The sequence below is a fragment of the Chlorocebus sabaeus genome, chromosome 9 (assembly GCF_047675955.1).
Source record: "Chlorocebus sabaeus isolate Y175 chromosome 9, mChlSab1.0.hap1, whole genome shotgun sequence".
Classification (NCBI taxonomy): Eukaryota; Metazoa; Chordata; class Mammalia; order Primates; family Cercopithecidae; genus Chlorocebus; species Chlorocebus sabaeus.
Window position 1 is genome coordinate 80,792,690 of NC_132912.1, and position 17,445 is coordinate 80,810,134.

At 40.2% G+C, this 17,445-nt stretch overlaps 1 protein-coding gene across 1 annotated transcript in view; it reads left to right on the forward strand.

Annotated features, from left to right (window-relative positions):
- The window catches only part of CCDC6 (coiled-coil domain containing 6), a 114,905-nt gene that overhangs the window by 87,627 nt on the left and 9,833 nt on the right, over positions 1 to 17,445 (forward strand). The window contains exons 4-7 of the mRNA XM_007963377.3: positions 5,281 to 5,384; positions 7,228 to 7,388; positions 12,966 to 13,122; positions 15,524 to 15,624. Of these exons, the coding sequence (XP_007961568.2) occupies positions 5,281 to 5,384; positions 7,228 to 7,388; positions 12,966 to 13,122; positions 15,524 to 15,624 (523 nt within the window). The remainder of the gene's footprint in view (positions 1 to 5,280; positions 5,385 to 7,227; positions 7,389 to 12,965; positions 13,123 to 15,523; positions 15,625 to 17,445) is intronic.

Below are 17,445 nucleotides of genomic sequence, written 5' to 3' on the forward strand. Positions count from 1 at the left end.
GAACACCAATTTTTTTTTTTTAAGTGATCAGATATTATTAGAAAGGATGTGGAAGGGAGATTATTACAGATAGAGACCAGCATATTGAAAGCACTGTATCACTCAGCTTTTTACACCTGAAGCAAGAATTTCCAACTTATTACCCTGGAAACTTAACATGTATTATGAGATTGTGCAATGACCAGGACACTAAGCATTGAAAATCTGTTTTTACTGTTTTGTGTTCACTTTGGCTCTAAATATATAGGATTTGGAATTAGGTGGGAAGGAAGTGGTGGGGACACTGATAAAGAACTTATCAAGCCTGTAATCCCAGCACTTTGGGAGGCCAAGATGGGAGGTTAATCATGGTGGTCAGGAGATCGAGACCATCCTGGCTAACACGGTGAAACCCCGTCTCTACTAAAAAATACAAAAACTAGCCGGGCGAGGTGGCGGGTGCCTGTAGTCCCAGTTACTCGGGAGGCTGAGGCAGGAGAATGGTGTAAACCCGGGAAGCGGAGCTTGCAGTGAGCTGAGATCCGGCCACTGCACTCCAGCCTGGGCAACAGAGCGAGACTCCATCTCAAAAAAAAAAAAAAAAAAAAAAGAACTTAAGGAGAAATTAACCAAGGGCCTCAATATGATTTCTTCTAATTTCTCTGCTCTTTAATGTCAGCCAGAGCTCCTCAGCAATTCTGAAAAGTTGAGATTTTTAAAACTGAAAAAACAAGAGGCCCTCCTCTTTGCAGAGTTAAAGATAATATAGAGTCCTATAGCACTGCCAGTGTATGTAATGAAATACGGTAAGTCCTCACTTAACATTGTCAGTATAGTTCTTGGAAACTGACTTTAAGTGAAACAACATATATGAAAATCAATTTTACCAGAAGCTGATTGATATAAACAAGAGTTAAGTTCCTGTGACATATTTCTGGTCACAAAAACATTATCACACTTCTAAATAAAGACCCGACATAATTCTAATGTTAAACATTGAAACAAATATGAGTTATGCATGTATTAAAGAAAGATTAATGAAAACCATTAATTACCCCATTTTTAGTGAATCAGTGAGTGATGGTCATAGTAGTGATGTGTTAAATCAAGGATAAATGTTTGCAAAGTAAAAATTGTAAGGAGCACCTCCTCCCAACTCACAGTTCAAAAGCAAATAGTAATAATTACAGCGGCTTGCTGAACACTTGCATACTGCATCATTGATTTTCATGCATTTGTATGATTGGCATATACCTTATGAATTTGTATTTTATAATAATTTGTACTCATTCATTTTCTAATGTGCTTATTCCAGTTCAGATCAAGGGTGGCTGGAGCCTGTCATGGCAACTCAGGGCACAAAGCAGGACCCAGCCCTGGACAGGGCACCAACCCATTGCAGAACACACTTATACACACACTCTCACTCACTCCAGAGGGACCATGTAGACATGCCGATTGCACATCTTTGGAATATAGAAGTAAACTCGAGTATCTGGAGAAAACCCTCACAGACATAGGGAGAACATGTGAACTCTATATAGACAGAGGCCCCACTGAGAATCAGCGTTTTTCTTCCCCCCTCGTCAACGTTATAATAGGATGTTGAACATTCAAGGACCTGCTGTACTTGAGAATCCACACTGCTGAGCTGGGGCCTCCTGAGTTGCCTGTGTCGTGGAAATAAATTAGTAGAGCAAATTGGGACAGCAAACCCAGGTTTCACACCCGGAGTGCCCGGGTTTGCTGAGGTGGGCAGTGGATTGATAGCTGGTAACTCTACCAACAGATGCCAGGAAGGAGCCGAGACTCACATAGAGCTCCACCATGTTTCCTGATCTTGTCTGTTTCCAAAATTGCTCATAGACTCCCTAAACTGCCCTTATTTCCCTGGCATCAGCTACCCCCAACTCTGCTACTCCCAAGTATTGTTGGCAAAGGAGATAGGCCCACAAACCACAGCATGATTTGCCCTAAATCCATGTTTCCCTCAAGTTCCTCTGTAATTGCTGGTTGGACAGGACCCAGCAATTTTGGCTGCCATGGTGACCAATATCCGTTCCTATATTGGTAGTATGACTGCCTGAGTCATGTCGTCTTGCAGGCTAGTGGTTTCCTCAGTTTTAAAATGATGATTTGCCTTGCTGCTTCTAGCTCTAAATATGTGTGACAGAACTAGCTCTGACTGAAGACAGCTACTGTCTTGACACTGGGTGGGGAATGACAGAATGGGTAGGCCAGAAAGGGACCTGAGGCATCATTCAGGCCAAACTTCTCATTTCATAGATGAGGGCATCGGGGCTACAGCAGCTGAATGACCTGCTCAGAGTCACATGCCTCATTAGTTACATATGGGTAAAGACAGCTTTGTCTTGATTTTGCTTCTCAGAGTTATTGATTAGTGTTACGAGTATTTACTCTAAAAATAATTGAGCATGCATTTCTCCACTAAATCTCATACTGCAAAATGATGCCTGCTTGAATTTTTTTCTTGCTTATCAACTATCTCTACCTCCTATGATGCTTTTAAACACTGGAATTGGGATCCTTAAAGGTAAATGCCTCATAGTTATTTGTTTAAATAAACATAATTCTGAGGCTAGAGGCAGTGGCTTATGCCTGTAATCTCAGCACTTTGGGAGGCCAAGGCAGAGGATTGCTTGAGGCCAGGAGTTCAAGACCAACCTGGGCAACATAGCAAAAACTCATCTCTCCAAAAAGAAAAAATGAGCCAGGTGTGGTGGTGTGTGCCTGTAGTCCTAGCTACTTGGGAGGCTGAAGCAGGAGGATTGCCTGAGCCCTGTGGGTTAAGGCTGCAGTGATCCATGATCATGCCACTGCACTCCAGCCTGGGCAACAGAGCGTGAGACGTCTCAAAAAAAGAAACGAAATGAAATGACTGTTGATTGTACTTCCAAGCTTGGCCAAAAAGTATGATGAATGCAGAGAATCACAAAGTTTAATAGGAGTTATACAAGGGTTCCAGGATTTCTCATTGTTGCTGCAGGTAGGAACTGTTTAACATTCTGAGGAGCATTTGCACGTTAATGGGGTCCCAACTTTGCGGCACAATATATTTGACTTATTTTGACACCCTGCACCTCCCCCTTTTTGCCCTTGAATTTCTCTTCAGAATCACATTCTGCCATGCAAAAACAACATACTTTGAAACTCTTGTTTCCAGTTTGCTATGCAATCATGGCTTATTCACTTGTCAAATAAGCCCTCTAATACATATTGATGGCCTATAAGGTGCCAGATGTTATTCTAGATACTGGGGATACACCAGTGAATGAAACAGACAAGTCCCTTGTAGAACTTAACATTCTGGAGGGCTGGAACAGAAATGGAATGGATATCCAAATATAGTGATTATCATAGCCAAAAAGTGTTGAGTGCTTTCTAAGTGCCAATTAATTATCAGTGGTTTACCTAGATTTACAAATGTAATGCTCACTGTAATCATATGAGCCAGACATTATTTTTGTCCCTCATTTTGCAAATGATAAAATTATATCTGGTTAATTTTCTCAACATTTTCTAACTAGTGATTGATAGAGCTGGGATTTGAACCTAGGCATTTGGCTCAAAGTCTATGATCATAAGACAGAAGTGTAATTACAGGAGTCTCCCCCCAATGCATTGGCTGCTGTTTTGTGACTGTACCTAAGTTTGTAGGAAATATTTTAAATATTCAAATGGCCAGTTGTTTCTACAGCTATTTTTATGGCTTTCAGAGGAGAAAAGCCTAGAGCTCTGTCGTCATATGAGAGTGTGCTTTCCATCTGTTTGAGACCTCCTTTTTTCTCTAAATTTAGAACATGATGATACCATTATCCTTATATCATTTCCTCTCAGGTCTTGATTGTTCAGGTTCTAAGGCAGCTGATTTTATTCATATTCATTCTGGTTCAGATGTGGAACAAGTAGGTGCTCACCTTCATGTGGCTGTCCTGTGCTCCCATGTGAATATGGGCGAGTCTTTTGCTCTCTGTGAGCTCCTTAAGGACCTTGGGTGGTGTTAGTAGTACCAGTCATCTCAGGGGATTGAGATTGGTGCTTCTTAAGACTAAGCTACCAAGAGTTTCAGAAAGGGGAACGTCATTTGGCTGTAAACATAAAACCACACTTTGGATATTCTGATGTTTGATTGCTTTAAAAGACTACATTTTATTCATCTTTTTGGTTCTGCCTTATGTATACACACGGGATCTTTGGATGAGGAGCTTGCCTCTGTGACCCACTAAGGAAATGTGAAATCTATTAACATCTTTGTGCAATCAAGAATAATTTGTTGACTCAACCGTTGAAATGGTGGATTGCCACTGGTTGAAGAAATAACATGGAGACAGTAGCACAGGCTCTTTGCATTAAGAAAATTTTGTTTTAATTGTTTAATATGTCAGGTACAGAGAATGATAGAACACATGTCCTCTGCTCATTGCTATGAAACCTTATTGCACTTTCAGTCTCTCTTACCAGCCCTCTTTTTCCACATATCTTTTTTATACTATTTCACAAGTATATAATTGTTTCATTTACTGTCTTGACTCCCACTAAAAGGAAGATCCATGAGGGCAGAAATTCCTGACTCCTTGGTTCACTGCTATGTCCCCATTATCCAGTCATTGTTCTCAGTATTTACAACAATATTGATTAATTGAATTTTCTCATGTTTGCTTCATTGAAATAGAACACTGTTGGGGTTCCCTCCCCAACTGCAAAGCCTCCCCCCAAATCAAATTTTCTTCTTTCCGTAAATCCTTAGAGTAACCAGTATTGTGGATTTGGTGTTTATCATCTTTTGTGCATGTTTTTATGTCTTAGTACATGTTTATTTATCTCCATTAGCCAGTATGTAGAGTTGTTTGGGAGCTTTTAAGAGTTGTTTATATAAATAGTAATATAACCTTTCTGACTTCTGTAAGAGACAAGCCCGGAAGAGTAACTCTAAGCCTGGAACTGTAAGGGACAAGCCCAGAAGAGTCCTGATATGACTACTACACCAAACTCCCCTAAAGACCTCTCTAAGGAGGACTTTCCAGATGCCTCGAATAAATGCTGAAACAAGGAATGCATTTCATGTACCAGACAACAATTAAGCATTAACATCCAAGAATGAAACTGTCTAGTTTTTTTCAAAGTTTAAGAACTAGAGGCACTTAATATGTTTGTGCCAGAAAATTGGCCACATGCTTGCAGTTTTCTCCAAGAAAAGGGGTCCTAATTGTTCAATCAAAAAATATATTAACAAAGTATAAGTGGCCTGACATTTTGGCAACACTTTTTTCCTTCCTTTAGTTGAGACGGGAGAAGATTGACCTTGAAAATACATTGGAACAAGAACAAGAAGCACTAGTTAATCGCCTCTGGAAAAGGATGGATAAGCTTGAAGCTGAAAAGCGGTTTGTTTAGTCTTGCTGTTCAATATAGGGTGTGTGTGTGTGTGTGCGCGCGCGCGGGTGTGTGTGTGTGTGGCTGTTTTGGGTGTGACTGAGGGATAGCAGTAGGACACCTTAATTCTTTGGTGATGCACATCATTTTAATTGGCCAAAGGAAAAAATATGTTGAAAGCCTTCTGAACTATTCCCATGTTGGGCACCTCTTTATTGTTTGCTATCATACTGTCCCAGTAGAATTTCTTTTCATTTGGTGTTACAAGGCTGTGAGAGAATTAGTCATGCTGTTGTTGTTCACGTTAAAGTCTTTTCAAGGATGGTTGCAATTTCAACTTTCCACCTTATTGAACTGGCTTCCTCAGTTGTTTTCTAAAGTATATAGGGTATACTATGTACTATTATTTATACATCTCTGGAATTTACTTTATTAGGAAGCCTGAGATTTTAATAGTAAAATTGTTTTAAAGCCTACTGTAAAGAAATACCTTTACATACTTAAGACTAGGATTCTTTGTGTAAAATGTATATACTTTCAAGTGGAATGTCACTCAACAGCAAACATTTCTTAAACCCCTTTGTGCAAGATAGGCCCTTGTTTTCAAGCACTGAGTACTTTGGGAGTGTATGGGGCAGGGCTTGTAAGACTGGGAAGAAGATTCTGTATGTGAAATGTGTGTATGGGTATAAAAAGTGAGTTTTTAAAAAATGGTCATTAATCCATTTCACCAAGATCTTTTGTTTGCTACCCAGAGTCTTTCCTCCTCAAGTATTTGGTTTGGATGCATATTTGTAATTGTTTTGAGTTCATGTCTACATTTGCAAAATATAGGCATACCACATAGCTTTAAGAAAAGTGAAAATTAGAGCTATATCTATAAGAAATACTTGTATAATCATATCCACTGTGCTTTGCTGATACGTATTATTGTAGCAGTACTAACAAGTTGAATTATGAAAAGTCATTCTATGTAATAAATGCAGGAACCATTATAATATTTTAACACACTATTTTTCTCAAGGGTAGACCTGGATAGAGGTAGCTCAGTTTGCTCTTGGACAAACTCAAAGGTACAAAGTAAAAACGAAACAAAAACCCCAGCAGCTATGGAAAGGGATTTAGAGATCTGTTGCCAAAGGAAGACTTTGTAGAAGGCAGTTGGAGGTTTTACATGTATTAGTGCCAAATTATTGGATTGAACAGTATGGAAGTTTTCATTTTGTAGGTCAAAGCTATTGAATATCATCATTCAACATAAAAATAATTGGTAAAGAAGGTGGCACTTTTAATTATTAACCTGATAATTCTGGTTTTGTTTTTAACTTTTTACCTTTGCTGTGCCCAAAAGCAAAGGGCACCTAGTCCAGTTTGCCATGCCCTTGCAATTAGTTTTGCAGGAGGGAATTTTAGAAGTTGAGTCTCTATGTTACTCTACCCTCCAAGGAGATTCATAGTATCTTAGAAGATAAGAAAGTGGAATTTCCTCAGCATCTTCATGCACTAAACCCAAGAAGTTGAACATTGAGTCAGCAGATAATTCTAAGTGCATACTGTATTCCAGGCATAATTATCAGATCCAGATGTTAAATAAAGACTTTTCAGTATTGTTTAATTACCAGTAGTCATTTAAAAGGAAAAAAGGAGATTAGAATCAGCTCTGCCCTTTGGCCTGAGATACCAGATAAGAGCAACCAGAAGTTTGATGTAAAATGGGCAGAGGAATTAAGCAACCCTGTGAATTCTGGCAGTAAACAGGAGCTTGCTTTCAAAACAAACCTGCCAGCTAGTGTGTTGTTTTATCTTTTCAAGGAAAACTGTTTGTCATTGTTGAAATTTTTCTTTTCAATGAAGAATCCTACAGGAAAAATTAGACCAGCCCGTCTCTGCTCCACCATCGCCTAGAGATATCTCCATGGAGATTGATTCTCCAGAAAATATGATGCGTCACATCAGGTTTTTAAAGAATGAAGTGGAACGGCTGAAGAAACAACTAAGAGCCGCTCAGTTACAGCGTACGTAGCCTCTGGTTTCACTAGTTTTATGCCCGTAGAATTAATAACTTTACCAAATATAGGGTATTACCAATATTGAATTACCATTGAATATGCAATAATTAAATTCATATATTACTGATGCATGTTTACCTAAGTTTATTATCCTGGAATGGATTCTTTTTTTTTTTTTTTTTTTTGAGTGTTATAGTAGGGGAGAACAAAACCATTTAGAAAACTTCCAGAAAATAATTCAAGTAATTTCAGCAACATCCAGGATCACAGGTAACATTTTAAATCTTCTCTGCCATGTTTATCTCTAGGATTGTGCTGACAAAAATATTGCAGCAGACCTCAAAGCACTTTCAAAATATTAAGGCAGAGAGGCAGAGAGTAGGTTACCTTCCGTACTACTACATTCAACCTTAGCTGACATTTGTTCATGCTATTTGAAGAGTAAATGCTTTTGAAATGTATACTTAATATTTTGGGAGAGGCTAAGATGTTGAATTGAAAAATCAAAGGACTAGATTTCTGAATACTTGATTAGGTCCCTGTGTAGTTTCTTGGGTCTCTCCTATTTGTTTGTTTTTGGCTGTTCAAATTTATTTTTTTGAACAGATAATCCAGTGAAAGGTATGCAGTGAAAAAAATGTGTCTTCCTCTCATTCCTAGTCTCTAGCCAGCCTGTTCCCACAATTTATACATTTGTACTGTATTCTTCCAGATATATTTGTATGTAAACTTATTTATACAAATACAGTTGACCCTTGAACAACACGGGTTTGAATTGTGCTAGTTTACTTATATTGTGGAATTTGTTTTTCAATAAATACAGTTGTCCATTCGTATCTGGAGGTTCTGCATCCAAAACCAAAGATGGATGGAAAATACAATATTCATGGGATGTCAAATCTGTAGGTGTGGAAAGCTGACTTTTCCTATCTGTGGGTTCCTCAGGGCTGACTGTGGGACCTGAGTATGCACACATATTGGTATACTTGGGAGTCACAGGTTCTGAGGGACAGCTGTAGTAACACAATGAACACACTCCTTTTTACACCTTTCTTTTTTCGCTTACTATGCATTGTAGTTTCTCCCCTGCCGATACATACAAAGCTGCCTTCATCCCTTATTTAAAGGCTGCATAGTGTTTGATTGTATGGATATGCCATAATTCAACTAGTTCCATACCAGTGGCCCTTTTTTGGTTGCTATGCTACAACCACAATGAACATTTCTGTACACACGTTTGATACCTGTGCAAGAACACCTTCAGGATGGATTCCAGAAAGTGGATTTGTTGGGCCACATGGAATATGCGTTTTAAAAAGTTCAGTGGTTCTTACTTTTGTTTTCGTCTCTGAAGTTCCTTACAAATTCCTGTGCTGTGGAGCATCTGGGATGGTGCATCAGCATCATCCTTGGAGCCTTTGAGAAATATGGTGTGGTACTTGTTATTTCTGCTATTAGAAATTACCACAAACCTAGAGGCTCAAAACAATACAAACTTACCATCTTACAGTTCTAAGATGGGACTCACTAGGCTAAAATCAGGGTGTCATCAGGGCAGCCATCCTTCTGGAGGTTGTTGGGGAGCCTGTTTCCTCGCCTTTTCCAGCTCTAGAGGCTGCCTGGATTCCCTGGCTCGTGGCCCCTTCCTTGCAGTCATACCACCCCACCTCTGCCTCTGTTGTTACATCTTCTTTTCACTCTGATTCCCCTGCCTCCCTTTATTAGGATCCTTGTGGTTATGTTGGGCCCACTCTGATAATCTAGGATAATCTACCCATCTGAAGCACCTTAACTTAATCACTTCTGTGAAGGCCCTTCTGTGTCAAGTGAGGTTAGTAGCATTTATAGGTTTTGGGGATTAGCATGTGGACATCTTTAGAGAATCACGATTCTAGCACCATGCAGGTTTCTGGGCTTACTCCATGGAGTGAAAAAGGGGCATATTAAAAAAATATATATAAGTAATCCTGATGTGAACCTCAGGTTGATAATTACTATGTGTGTTCATTCAGTGAAAATCAAATGAGATATATCAAATAGTTACAAAATATTAATTATTTTAAGTTTTTTGAGTTTTTACCATGTGAGTACACAAATATCTTTCAGCACCTTCCTGAACTCTTTCCAGTGCTGTCAGTTTGCATTTTTCCTCCTCATTTATACTGCTCCATTGTGCCCCTCGCAAAAATTTTAGAAGGAATTTGGGGAGAATTTATGCTTACTACTGTCTCCATACTGCACTGTTTAGCCTCTGAAGAGACTGCAGATACTAACAGAGGCATTTGTAAGTGCTATTTCCGATTTTGTGAGGACAAAGAAAGCTAAACTAAAGAAGCAGCAGTGGCACTTAGCTGCTTGCAGTGATTGGATTGGGCCTAAAGGATGTGTTACTGACTTTTCATCATCCATTCCTTGCATTCTCCTTAGGTTAGATGACCTGAGCCTCTTTTGGATGCAGCTGTGGGGGGTGGCTCCTCATCCTCCAAGCCTGACTGTATCTGAACTTGAATGTCTCTCTCGACAGTTCTCAGTAATGTTTGAATGTTGGCATCTCCTGGCCAGCTTTTGATAGACCAGTGGCTAGGACTTATCCTTGGAATTCTGACTTAATGGGCTTGGGGTATGGTCTGGGCACTGGTATTTCCTAACCATGAACTTGAAAGGGAATGCAAGCCATGCAGACCTTTGGATCATTTGGGAGCCACCTCTTTGGAATCTTTGTGGAAGTCATCCTCAGTTCACACCATCTTTGACTAAATAGAGTAAATCCTTACTTCACATCATCCTTGGGTTCTTGGAAACTGAGACTTTAAGTGAAACAACTTACTGTATAACCAAACCAATTTTACCATAGGCTAACTGATACAAAGAAGAGTTAAGTTCCTGTGCCATACATATGCTGTTTCACTTAAAGTCACAGTTTCTAAGGATCTGTGGATGATGTTAAGTGAGGGCCTACTATATTGGGAGATGGCTGTAGACCTGGGGAGATATAAGCTGTGGCCCCTAAGTACTAGGGAGCTCTGTGTGCAAAAAGAAGGAGGAAGACTCATAGGAACAGATCCAGTCAGGTGATGCTGTGTGCCAGCAGGGGGCAGCCAAGGAATGCTCTGGTGACAACCTTCTGTGTATGAGTCTGTGACACCAAGAGGTGTTGGGCCTGGTGCCTTCTCTGTGCCTCTGTCTTCTAGGTCAATTGCTGAGCTGCCAGGAAGTCTTCCCAGCCAGTCACTGCAGGGGACATTCTTACCTATAGATATATTGTTTAAGGATCCCCCTGCTGAGTTCCCAACGCCCCCACCCCTGGCCACCCCAGTGCTAAAGGATTGCCATTTTCTTTGAAAGACAGTGTTCTCTGGTTATTGTTCTTGGAGCCTCACTAATCGTTAATTCTGCAAAGGATTCCATGGCAGTCTCCAGCACCTTTCCTGTAAAAGGCATTATAAGATTCCTATTATGGAAAAGAAAGTCAGCGTGCTCTGACAGTCACCCTTCTAGTTCTAGAAACAGCAAATACTCCAAGGGGTCAATCTTTTGTTTCCTGTAGAGCTAAGTGAAAAATTCTGCATGCTTACGTATTTGGGATGAAATAATTTAGTCGTTTATATTAAAAGTGTACTTTGTAAATATTTTCCCAGCATGCCTTCAATTAAAGAGATTTTTGCGTCTGGATTAGACAGCAGGGTTTCTGGCTGTGTTGAAACAGCCAAGGGATTTAGTGTTTAGTGCACGTAATAGTGTTTAATAATTTTGATATTTTTATTTGAATTTCTAAAATAAGGATATTCAAGAGCTTTTGTATATTCTGTAATGATGCTGTCTTGGAAACCATTGAATACTTATCAGAAGTATTTATTGGCTAAAATGTCAGACTTTTGTAGAGTTGCTTAAAACTAAAACTAATTTGATGGGCATTGAGAGTTGAAATAGAGTCAGTCTGTGGGAGAAAAATGCTCAATGTGGCATACAGCTCCTTCCTTCTTCCCTAAATTTGGACTGAACTGACAATATGGAACAGCAGCCTACAGGAAACTCTCTTAGATGTGCTTATGGCCACTCTGAATTTGTAACTGCTTTTCAGAAAATATAAGTATATGGAGATTTTACTTTTCCCAAGTTCATTGACAAAGACAAGGAAAAGCAATGAAGTAAGAAGATGGGTAGACCCCACATTTTGTATTAGATAATTCTGGTTACTTGGTAGCAGATTCTGCGTGAGATAAACCATAAAGGAATGGGGGCGGCGGGGAGGTTGTCAGAAGAGGAAGGAAGACGTGTTTTTCTTTTTTTGGAAGGTTGCGGAGTATGGCACAGAATCCTGTGAAGAATAACCTCAGAAGGACAAGAGTTTTGATGGCTCCAGGGAACTTAGCTGGAGGAGACCCTGGATCCCCATAAAGATGTCAGTTCCCCATTTCAGATTCCTGGGAGAGGTAGTCTGAGTGGCTCAGCCTGGGTCCAACATCTAGTCCCGGCGCTAGTCAGCTCTGTCCTGGGAGATGGGTGTTGTAGCAGAGACCTGGATTTGTGGGGGAGCTCCTGAGGAAAGGGTATTTGTCATAAGCAAGATGCCATCCCAAGAGGTGCCAGCTATATACAGGTCTTCACCTGCCCTCTGTCGTAGCATGTGCGTGAGACAGGGTGACAGACAGCCACACACATACCACAAATTAGACTTGGAAATATGAATCTGAAGTTTCCTGGTTTACTATGTCAATGTCTATTCTCATGAAAAGAATGTTAACTGTTATCACATGTGTCTTGTACAGTGGTTCTTGGTGTGCCACCACCACTGTGCACAGCGGGGATGCCAACAGGTGTCACAGGCTCCCCTAGACAGCGCGCTGTGTCTGGAGTTGAGAGGCAGCCAAATTGAGGTCTGCCCATGGGCAGAATCTGGGCCTCCCTCCTTTGCCAGCTCCAGCAATGTAGAGAAGAGCTCTGGTAGTGGCTACTTGTAGACTCAGCTACAATTCCACCATTTCCTCGTCTACTTAAAGCACTTTAGAAAGCAAATGAGTGGGAGTGACGATGCCTAACCTGCCAACACTGCCTTTTATATTTTTTTCTAAATGCAAATCATTGGTAAACTTTTATACTTGAGATAAACTTTAAATCCATATCTCATCTATGTGCAGGAGAATGAGAAAGACCATCTTTTTTGTTTCTTTGTTTTTTGAGACAGAGTCTTGCTATGTCGCCCAGGCTGAAGTGCAGTGGCTCAGTATTGGCTCACTGCAACCTCCACCTCCCGAGTTCAAGGAGTTTTCCTGCCTCAGCCTCCCAAATAGCTGGGATTACAGGTGCCTGCCACCACGTCTGGCTAATTTTTGTATTTTTAGTAGAGACTGAGTTTCACCATGTTAGCCAGGCTGGTGTCGAACTCCTGACATCAGGTGATCCACCTTCCTCAGCCTCCCCAAGTGCCAGGATTACAAGTGTGAGCCACCATACCCGACCAGAAAGACCATCTTGTAACAATTCCCTCTGTCTATGGCATAGGGGCTGAACTGAAGTCTCCTTTTTTCAGATTTGGATTTGATTGCATGAAACATGGTTTAATTGAAAACTCTGACTTTTCAGATTCAGAGAAAATGGCACAGTATCTGGAGGAGGAACGTCACATGAGGGAAGAGAACTTGAGGCTGCAGAGGAAGCTGCAGAGGGAGATGGAGAGAAGAGAAGCCCTCTGTCGACAGCTCTCCGAGAGTGAGTCCAGCTTAGAAATGGATGACGAAAGGTGTGTGCATGTCCTATGAGCCTTGTTTTTGTTTAAAAAATAAAACCCAGGTTCAACAGGGGTTTTCTTTGGTATCCTGTTAGGTGTATAAGGGGATAGCTTAAATATGTATTTATTGTGCTAATGAATGCCACTGCATTATAGCAGATGCCGAGAATGGGATAAAGACTGAACATTTTCCTTAAACACAAAAAGATGAAAAAAATCACCTCTAAAATTATTTGGTGGGGAGAGAAATAGAGACAGCGTTATATTAGAGAAGCGGTAGAGTTTGCATTTGTTGTTGAATTAGTTTAATCCAGTGTTATATCTGTTTAAAGCATGGGCACATATTAATTCCTGTACTGTATAAGGATAAAGCAAGCTATAGTGCAGCTCGAGGAAAACAGTGCATTTATAGGTTGAAAAGAATCAGCAGTGAAAAGAATCAGCAGGGACACAGGTGGAGGTTGTTGAAATTCCAAGGACTTGTCTTAACACACTTGATAACTTTTGAGCCGTTTTGTAGCCACTTAAAAAAAGTAAAACTAATGGATTGTATTCATCTGTTCACACCTAAGCAGTGAATCCCCTCATTGCCCCACTGTGAGTGATCTGGAATGAGAGACCCATCCTTTGGTTAAGTAGCAGAAATGGTCTCGAGTGTTTGTGCCTCATCCAGTTCTCCTCCCTCTTCCTCCTCTCTAAACTTGGGATAAGGTAGTGGTAAGAAAACAAACAAATATAAATGGAAAAAAATGTTTAATCTGCAGAGAAACCCAGAAGTTAGAGAATTACATTTCTGCAAGGAAATTCTCTCTTCTGGATCAGGGATGTCCTGGCGTTACATGGGCCATATCTTAGTGTGAGAGGTAAGACTGAGTATTCTTGGGGGTCCCTCCAGCAGGACTGGGCATTCGGTGTCTGAAATCAGGGCTACTCATGGCTGTGACGAGTAGTACTGTCTGTTGATGCCAGTACAAGCTGTCTGAAACATATAGACAATGTTAGCACATCCGCATTCTGTTTCTGTTATGGAATATATTTAGAGGACTAACAACACTGTTGATCAGTTTGCTGTGGACAGTGACATTATTGTTTAAAGAAAAATTTAAGATTATCTGTAATGAAAGTCTATATTTTTATAATGAGAAAAAAAGGAAAACAATAACAGGTTATCCTATTTTAAATAGCTATGTGTATGCCTCTTCATTGGGAAATAATAAAAGATTATTCTTTCTCAAAACTTTGCCTTATAAAACTACAGTTCCCTATTCTTTCTAAAATCTATATCCCTTAAGAACTATTTGACTAAAACTGCCAGCTAGAATACTAAATAGCTTATTAACTACCTTCAGATACAGATCATATATAGCATCTGGGACCCAGTTTGGGGTAAGATACACTCTAAGGAAATAATGTCTTCTGACTGCATTGTCACTAGTGAAGCAGTTTCAGCCTTCCAGATAAATGTTTTTTTCCAGAACCGATATTCATTTCAGAAAGTTTGCCCTACCTTTTGTAGGTCAGATTATCCACAGCTGCCCAATAAATACTTTCCCTACTAGGAACAGTGATACTACATTTGGGAGAAAGAAAATGGTCCAGCATTTAAGAGACCACAGGATGCCTCTTTAGTCTACTAGTGGATGTGTAGAGTACAAGAAGTTCCACCTGGTGCCACTAGGGTGGGTCGCTCGCGCAGGATGGTTTATCAGGAAGTCTCTCAAGCAGAAATTTCTCCTCATCAGCGCTCTGTGCTCATTTCACAGAGCATAAGCTGATGTTCCTGATGATCACACTTCAGCATTTTCGGGTCTGATGTGACTTCTGAATCCAGGAAAAAGGCAGACTCAGCATGGTGTGGCTAAGCGTGACCTGCTGTAGGTGTTCAGTACTCAAGTCTCATTAAATCCTAGTGTGTGACTGACTGTTAAGCAGGACTTGCTTGTAAACAGTTGATATTCAGTTCACAGGAATAAGTATCTGTAGGCTTTAATTTTATGACATAAATCTCAGAGGGCTTGCTTGGTTTTGAGTTTCAAATAACAATGTAAATGTAGGCACTAACATGTGAGTATCTTTGTAACTCTTGGGACAGTGGAGGTGAATTCCAGCATAGCTGTTGTGTGGTGGAGGAAAAAGTGGTCCTCTCTGTGGTGTGGTGCACCTCTTTCACCTGGCTTCTATCCTGAGCTAAAACATCCTAGATCTCCCAACTGGTACCCCTTGGAGTGAGGTTTGTCAAACAGCAGAGTGGTGTGACTCAGGAGTCCATTTTATAAATGCCTTCTAACTATAACATCAATCTAAACATTCAGGATTTTGACCTCAAGGTGTGAACGCCAAACATTTTCTCCTAAAAACTTTAAGGACTATTTAAATACAGGTGGTTTTATCATTTCCTCCTCTCTCCTCTTAGGTATTTTAATGAGATGTCAGCACAAGGATTAAGACCTCGCACTGTGTCCAGCCCGATCCCTTACACACCTTCTCCGAGTTCAAGCAGGCCTATATCACCTGGTGAGCATATGTCTTTGGCTATTTTGGTGACTGATTCCTGGTACATTGAATAGGCAACTGTGACTATGCTCCCTTCTAGTGTATAAAAATCTTGGAAACAGATAATAATCATGTCTTTTTCAAAAACATCAAAATTTCATCACTCTCAAGGCTAAGAGTCTGAAAATTTTGAGCATAAATGCTATAGTGTCAGCTGGTGTTTCTCTTCTTTTTTTTTTTTAATCTAAAAGGAATTTGACTTTTTTTTTAATCTAAAAGGAATCTAAAACACCTTTTTAAAATGAAGAATGTCTTTGACTATGATTTTCAGTGCTGATGGGTAGACAAAAATCCTTAGGTAGATTTCCAAGATGCATCATAGCACACCTTTTATGGGTTCTTTTACAGTATTCCACATACATTAATCTAATTTTTATCCTCAGAATAATTAATGTAGGCATCATGTTCCCCATGTTAAAATGAGGAACCAGCAATTCAGAGGGTCACTACTGGTTACACAGCCAGGAAGGGGCAAGGCAGGGCCTGTCTGTTTACAAAGCCTGTGTGTTCTTTCTAGCATGAGCTGCCTCCTGATATTTCCACTGATTGGTGAGTGGGACCTGGCCCTAGTAGGCAGGCTGCAGAAGAGGGAACGAACTTCTGTCAGGCAGCCTGCTTCTGGCTTTGCCCTCACAGCCCCTTTCCCTCAAAGGCTTGCTTGTCTCCGTCTGACCCCAGAAACTCTTTCCTGAGCTCTGTGGCTCAGTACCAGCACAGCGTGGGGCTCTCAGGCCAGGAAGGCAAGTAACTGATCCAGTGAGAGAGAAAGAGGAAGCAGAGGGTGGTGGAGTGGGTGGCCAGTGGAATAAGGGGAGAAAAGAAAAGGTGATGGGCCAAAGAATCGCGTCAAAATAATGAGACTGATTTTCTTTGGCTTGCTGGTAAGCAGATTTTCAACGGAGTTGGGAGAAAAGTGTGGAGGGAAGGGTGACAGAGGCAGAGTTTTGCAGTAGAATAGAGTAGGGTGACTGCTTTGAAGGATGGCAGCATAAAGTTTTTATAAAGTGAAACAGCTTTGCATCACGATAACAAAAGTTCACAGCACTGTGCTGCCGTTAACTTTTTTTTTTTTTTTTTTTTTTAAAGACGAGGCAATCAAAAGATAAAAGTCAAAAGTCTAGTACAAAGGGAGGCCACCTTTGTACCGATGGGCCAGTGTACTCTCTGGTGTCAGGCAGGGCTAAAGATGCTGATTGCAAAGCAGAAGGACTTTCTATTAGAGATCAGTGGCACGATCATCACAACTTGTTCTTGCCAAAAGGATGTTCCCAAACCTGTTTCTTCCACCCTCCAGTGCCATTAAATCTCTCTTCAGAAGCTTCTCTTCTAGCTGCCTCTCAGTTTTCCCAAAATAGCACTTGGGTTTCATTACCATGATAAAGGTCTTTTTGGCCTTTTGATTTATTGATGTAAAAGGAAGTCATGAGTCAGGAAGAAGTAAAATGGAGGATTCTTTCATTATTTTGTGATAGTGATGCTGATTCATATTAAATATAATTTAATACCGTGTTTGATTTATTTAAACCTAAAGCCTTTGAGGCATGTAATTTCCGATTGATTAAAAAGATTGTTGCAATCGTTGAGAAAAGAAAAAGAACAAATGTCAGACCATGGTTAGGAATATTCCTTTTATTTTAACAAAGATTCTTCAGAAAAATCTTACTCTATTTACGTAATTTTTACTTTCACTGTTCCTGTACCTACATCAAGTGTGAGGCTTGCTTGGATAGGTAAGCTATTTGACTTTTCTTAAACTATGTCATAAGTAACACCTAGATGTTT